This window comes from Saccostrea cucullata, unplaced genomic scaffold (assembly GCF_032062105.1).
Source record: "Saccostrea cucullata isolate Sc308-1 unplaced genomic scaffold, CSIRO_AGI_Scuc_v1 ctg2910, whole genome shotgun sequence".
Taxonomy (NCBI): Eukaryota; Metazoa; Mollusca; class Bivalvia; order Ostreida; family Ostreidae; genus Saccostrea; species Saccostrea cuccullata.
Window position 1 is genome coordinate 7,796 of NW_026934495.1, and position 7,418 is coordinate 15,213.

General features: G+C 35.1%; 1 protein-coding gene across 1 annotated transcript; it reads right to left on the minus strand.

Annotated features, from left to right (window-relative positions):
* Positions 1-1,411: 1,411 nt before the first annotated feature.
* On the minus strand, positions 1,412-3,582 carry LOC134240843 (ubiquitin-like). Its single transcript, XM_062722916.1, has 2 exons — positions 3,487-3,582; positions 1,412-1,764 (listed from the first exon to the last, which is right to left on the minus strand). The coding sequence occupies exons 1-2, from the start codon at positions 3,553-3,555 to the stop codon at positions 1,591-1,593; spliced, it is 243 nt and encodes an 80-aa protein (XP_062578900.1). The 5' UTR covers positions 3,556-3,582; the 3' UTR covers positions 1,412-1,590.
* Positions 3,583-7,418: the final 3,836 nt, after the last annotated feature.

Sequence of the window (7,418 nt, forward strand, 5' to 3'; positions counted from 1 at the left end):
TAAATTTTTAATTATTTGTAAAATTCAAAGACTTTCAGGGGCAATAACTCATTGAAGAAGTCATCGAAGACTTTCACAATGAATAGATTCCAGAATCCTCTCAATTAGTCAAAGACTTTAGTGAAGGTTTCATATTTGTACGGTTTACGGTTTCGAAGTAGTAGCGATAACAAGGTTTTCCGCACAAAGGGCGATAACTTTTAATAGGGTCAATCTTACGGAATACGAATTGAATCTTTAAAAATAGTTTTAAGAGTTCATATTATTGATGCTAAGACAGTGTGTATATGTTAAGAGACAAAAAAGATATAAAAAGAGCTTAATTTCTCAATTTTGGAATGACCTTGACCCTTGACCTTTACATGAATTTTAAGCTCAAAGCTCAATGAATCTTATGCAGTTGGTCTCATGTCTCTATCTCTTCTCATTTTGAAAATTTTTAATTATTTGTACAATTCAAAAAGTTTCAGGGGCAATAACTCATTGAAGGGGTCACCGAATACTTTCGCAGTGAATAAATTCCAGAGTCCTCTTAATTAGTCGAAGACTTTAGTGAAGGTTTCATATGTCTACGGTTAACGGTTTCGAAGGAGTAGCGATAACAAGCATTTCTTGTGAAAGGGGCAATAACTTTAAAAGGGGTCAAAGATCAAACATCAAACAGAAAGGTGGAAAGACCTAATAATAATAATAAACAGAAGAAAATCAATAGGTCTTTCCACAGAAAGGTGGAAAGACCTAATAATAATAATAATAAACAGAAGAAAATCAATAGGTCTTTCCACAGAAAGGTGGAAAGACCTAAAAAAACAATCAAATTTAGAGTCTATGGGGGAAGATATTTAAATTCGGTGCATGCAGGAGAATCCTGAGAGAGAGAATTTCCTTTTCAAAACTTTTCTTTTATTTAAAATAGAGTTAAACTACCACAAAAAAATCTGCACTTATATATATTCATAGCTTCACTGAAAGCATCAGAGATTGGTATCCGAATCGGATGGACGGAAGGTTCCATAAATGGGCCCCAGCTGCTCTCCTCGGTTCTTCGTTCTCACAGACATACATGAACGACAAGTCAGCATCATTCTGTTATCAGCTGTGGAGCCACGGTGTGCAATGACCCTAGGGTTTACCGTCCTTGGGGCGGATTGTAGTTACACTTGTACATGTGTGACATAAATGGTGGTGGTGGGAAGGGTGTGTGTGTGGGTGGGGGGGGGGTATCCTTGTTTATGCTTGACGGAGAGATAATCGAAAAATTAAAGTTATATCACAGGCACCGGTACCTGACGTTACTTATTTTTTTCTTATAGAATAATTTTTCAAGGGATGCATATTGTCATGGTAAGTCTAAATGCAGATTCAGCAATTTAGAATATTGCCCATGCCGAGAAAACGATGAAGAATACACTTTTTAATTTAACGTTTAAATGACTCATGCAGTATGAATTAAGATATATGTACATGTACTTGTAATTAGAAATTGGTTTATTAAAGCAAATTTTTCACATCGAGGCTCAACTCAAGCAAGTGATCAAAAGTTATATTTACACAAAAGCTGCAAGCAAACTCAAGCTATTTTGTTCAGAATCAACTTCCTCTAAGGCTGAGAGCAAGTTGTATAGTTGATTTATCTTTAATGTTGTAATCTGAGAGTTTTCTGCCTGGTTTTAGCTGACGTCCTTCGAAAAGAAAGCGTACAACTTCGAATGAATATTTAAATTCAGTATCCCAATTCTCGTATAATGTTTCCGTCGTATCATTCTGTAAAAGAAACAGAAATTATATTACTAATTCCTATACATATTAATTAGATGTATAATACATGTATATACCAGGTATATATGAATTTATTTCCTACCTAGGAAATAAATTCGTTATCCAGGTCCAATCAAGGGTGTACGGGGATTTTCCCCGGGTTTTATTACATACACCCGTCGGCCTGCGGCCTCAGGGTGTATGGAATAAAACCCGGGATAAATCCTCGTACACCCTTGATTGAACCTGGATAACTAATAATATCTATTTTCTTTTTATCATATGCGCATGTACACTTTAATTTATAGCTTGTTTACATGTCCAGCTGAATGTAAACAATTCAAGGCGCAAAGGCATGCAAATGGGGGGGGGGGGGTCTAGGACCCCTGCCTGATTTTCCAAGTCTATAAACGAATTTCACATTTCACGAATTTCGGAGTAACGCTCATTTTCTCCACTTTATCCTTTGTAAGTTATGCGCCCGAATCAAGAGATTCGGGACGTATATTGTCTTTGTCCTGTCTCTCTGTCTGCCTGTTTGTCTGTCAGTTGTCAACTTTAACCCTCGCCATAACATTTCAACTGTGAGAGATAGCGACTTCATACTTGGTATTCATAATCCACTAATTAAGCACTTTCAATTGACACCAAGGTCAATGACCTTGTGAACTGGACCTATAAATAAAAAATACCTTTTTCGAACTTTTGCCAACCATAGGAGATAGAGTCTTTAAATTTGGTATGCATACTCCGATATTGAGGCTCTTTCAAATAACGCCAAGGCCAATGACCTTGTGACCTTGACTGTAACCTACATGTATATGCTAAAATACCTTTTCCGATGTTTCGCCATAACTTTTGAACCCTAGGAGATAAAGACTTCGTATTTGGTATGCATACTCCACTAATTAGGTGCTTTCAAATATCACCAAGGACAATGATTGTGTGACCTTGACTTTGACCTATATGCTAAAAATTGTTTTTCAAACTTTTTTGCTGCCGGGCGCATAGTGTTTCACAAACACATCTTGTTTTAAATTCCAAACGTTATAGGACAATTTCGATCTGTACCTGTTTTGCCATGCAGAGTATGGGGCAACATGAAAAAATAATGAGTATATTTATATATCTTATTTCTAAGATACTGACCCATAAAGTTGGTAAGGGAAAGGTAAGGCAAAAGGGAATAACTTTTGTAAATGTGAAAGTCCTCTATTAAAGTAGCAAATCTTACATTGGAATGTCCCGTTTTAAAACATGGACCTCTGAAGAGTTGGTTAAAATACTTAACCCCCAGAATTAATTGTTAATGGGAAGTCTTTAATCTGTTAATGTAACGATATATAAGCTTAACCCAAATCCTCTGCACTCTGCTATGATTTTTGTGTTTTTGCTTAATTGTATTGGCCACTTTCCGTTCTTTGCATGTTGAAAAATGGGAAGGAGTTCCCCTTGTTGACATGTATACATGTAGGAGGAATTTCTGGAGTCGCCTTGGACAGAACAGTGCATTGCTGTATAGGCTTAGTTGCATGTATTATTACAAATATATATCACATTTGTATAAAGGCCTGAATAAAAATAATATTCAAAGCAATAATAGTTTGGGTTTTTTTACACTAAATACATCAGATCTGTATTTACTTAAAAGGAGCTTTTACCACTGACAGTCCTTGTTATATTTTTTGTAAAAAAAAAAAAAAAAAAAAAAAAAAAAACAACACTCACCGGTTTGACTATGATTGTATCCATTCTACCATCTTCATGTAGGGTCTTGAGGAACACTGTTATTGACATTTTGACAACTATAACACTTGACCGGGAAGTCTAAAATTAAAAGTTTAGTCTCAAACATTAACCTTGTAAGCACCAATGTTTACAAAAATAACATATTTTATAAATGCAAGTATTTCTAATTATAATCGGTGCCAAAGACTCCATGCAGTGAATTTTTCTGATTATCTTTTGTTTGGGCTTGGTGTAAGATGCTGTGGATGGAATCTATACATTATTGCAGCCACAAATTCACGTTGTCACCCCCCCCCCCTAAAAATTTGTTTTCCTGCAATGGCATATATAGATAAAGAAAATTTAAAGCATATCAAAATCGATCCATGAGTACCTGTTCCGATCCACTTCAAAAAATGTCTTAACACCTTGTTGATCTTCTTTCCGGTAAAAACCGAGCAGTTATAAATTTTACTACTGGTTAACAGTACTCACCAAATTTCTCTTTAACAGTCAAGTGTCAATTACACATGTAAGTGACCGCCCTAGGACAAAAGAAAATCAGTAGACCGACACACGGGTGGATCTAAAATCCAACACTAACTAGACTGTATGCACGTTTCTGTCGGTATCATGTACAGTGTACAACAAAGCAGTCGATGACCATAAATTTTTTAAACACGCAAAAAATAAAGTGAAAATAAAATCTCATAGATTTTCTTGAATTCTGACTCGTATGTTACCGTTTCCTCGTCTTATAGACTCTATAACAACAAAAAAATGTGTCCAAAATAAAAGATTTAATCATGTTTTGTCTAGATCTATTGATACTAACATCGGCCAGAATTCGCCTTTATCTTGTAGGCGAAAGCCTGACCACTTCTATAAAAAGAATATAATACAACATGAACAAGCAACCCCCCCCACACATTTTTTCCTTTTTTTCTCATAAACAATCTGGGATCGACTCACCTTTAATTTCTTTCTTTATTCTGTAAGTATGCACTAAATGCTATCAATTATAAAAAAAAAAACTCTTTTGTTTGTATGAGCTGTTTTTAATCAAAAAGGCCGAAAACGAAAGTAGAAGCCAAGGATATCGTATTTATGACGTCAGTAGTACTTGCATTGACGTCAAGATCATGAGGAACATGTAAGTAAAACAAACATGAATCCTTATATCCATTAAGTTTTTAATGATCATTATGTAAATGAACGTTTGCATCGCAATGGACCCGATTGTGTCTTATGTTCTAAAGGTTTATACGTATACGAACGTACTTTTTTTAACGCTATCTTAATGACTCTTTCCTCGTCATCTTAAGAAATCCGAAGCAGTGGAAAACTGATAGAATGCCGGGATTGTGGGCGGATGGAGTGTTGGGAGGAACATGACTCCTTGGATCCCCTTTCCCCATAAATGTACAAAGTTTTATATAAATTTCATTAACATTAATGTCAACAGCCCCTCCTCCCAAAAAAACGTTTAGCTACAGCAGCATCTCTTTTTTATATCAAATACAGGCGCGGATCCAATATATATATATATATATATATTTTTTTTTTGGGGGGGGGGGGGGGGGGTCACAACAAGTTTTGTCCCTTTGCGGGATCAAGAAAAGGGTCAAAAGGGCAAGAAATGACATTTTGCCTCTTTACACTACCAAACATTTGGGGGCGAGCTTCCAGTAAATCCACCGGGTTCATTTTTTTTTCTTTCAATGTATGGTTACCCCTATTCTGGGGCAAGATTAATAAACAAGATGCACAGAATTTTTTCAGTCAAATAACAAAATTACAAAACAGAAAACTACAAAGGCTACTGTTAGGATTCTATGGGTTTCTCCCACAGGTACTTGTGTCGGAAATAAAATTAATATTTAACCCATGATATAATAGTAACTTTTGGAAAGTGTGAATTCAACTATATGTTGAATGAGAAAATAAAAACAAAATTGTAATACAACTTATGTACATGTGGTTGGAGAGTGAATTAGCTGGGACATTTTATTCCTATTAATCACTTTTGATAACTCTTTGAACGCGAGAAGTAATCAAGTAATCGGAGTTGAAAGACAGTTGTCCCACATTTAAGTCCATTTTTTTTATTTGAATTTTTGTATTAGTTTTAAATCTACAGGCATTCTTGATTAATTTGTAAAACGACTGATCAATAACCGTCCGTTCTAATTTTAGGAAATATTTGAAAATGACACTGTTACACATCTTCATTTTGATATTTTTGGGACTTCTAAGGTAAGCTCATACATTTACGTATAGTACCACTACCAGGCAGGCTGAGGCAGCGTACCTTGTACGTAACGTATTTAAACTATTTAACTTCTTGTAAATGTAAGTGTAGCGCGGGTAAAGAAGGGTATAAGTCTTGGAAGCTGTTTTACGTAAAGTATTTATGAATCTGTTAATTCTGTTTTATCAAATTTATCTACTTATTTATACCATTCGTTTAAAAAAAGCACTCTCAAACTACATCAGAATAGATCATATATGTTCAGTGCATTGGATTATAAAAAAAATATTTGCTGTATTGCTATAAAGATTTGAATTTAACTTAGAATGGAGGAATAAAGGAAAAAAATGAAAAAAATAATTGGTGATGTATCAAAAATTTTATATTTAAGCAATTTCAGCGTATTTTTCTTGAATTATTATCTTATTTATCTTTCAACATGTCAGTAGGAAAGAATACATTTTTTTAAACTTGGTCTTTTCAGAGAAACGGAATCCAAATGCACTAAACAATCGGAGTGCACATTCAAGTAAGTTATCCGAATTACTACAAGCATTGTTCATCCCCCGACCCTTCAGCTTTAAATTTCCTTAGGACAATCATTTGTGAGTTTCATTAACTATGGCATTTAGAGGGTTTGGTTAGCTGATTGACAAATTTATACTCTTTAGTTGTTAAAACACCTATAACCAGTAGACTAAGAAAGTATTTCTACCTGAAATTAAACAAAAATTGAATATGTTGCAAGCCCCCCCCCCCCCCTTTTTCCTCAGAGTACATTGGCTCTGTGCTCATGCTATACATGTAGAAGTGATCGATGAACAATTAAGCCTAGAATGTAGCCTTTAATGCTGGTTAGCCCAGTCACCCACAATTCAATGGCGAGATACCTCAGCACATTGTGTGTCCTGTCTAAGGTTCCAGGTTCTGATCCTAGTACATGTAGTAGGTGATATGTCGATTTCTTCATCTTTGGTTCTGTAGGTGATGTCTTACTCTCTGAAGCATATTTGGGGTATACGAAAAGATATGTCAAGTTTATTGCTAGAAACATATATATGCATACATGTTTTTATCTACTTCAAATTTTAAAGCACGCTTCAATCATTTATTATATAAATTCTGGCGAATTTGAAATACAGTCCCTGGTTTAATTTCGTTTGTTTTGATTTATATTTTTCTGCAAGAGTACATGTGCTTTGTCTTAATGTTTTTATAACGTCCCTATGAAAAGTATGCCTTGCTCAAAGTTGTTCTCATCATCGCTTTACAGTAAAATGAAAAGAGACATCCTCATAACTGGTGGGGCATTGCTGGGATTTGCGTTAGTAGTTGGCCTCTGTACTTACATTGTATACAGACTGCTAAAAAATACTCCGGCGCCCAGTTTGGAAGGTAAATTTTATTCAACTTATTACACGTAATCTTATTTCACCTGAGCTGGGAGCTCTAGTGAGCTCTCTTGATCACCTGCTGTTTGTCGTCCCATCGTCCGTCTGTAAACTTTTTAACATTATTTTTCAACTTCTTTCTAACAACCACGTGGGCAATTTTATACAATGTAAAATTGGTACAAAGCATCCTTTTGTGTTGTTAAAACAAAGGGCTATTCTACCCCTCTGGCTACGCCGATGTACTCCCTAAAGGGGAAATATTAAAGAAAAGACAAAAATAGGATGGG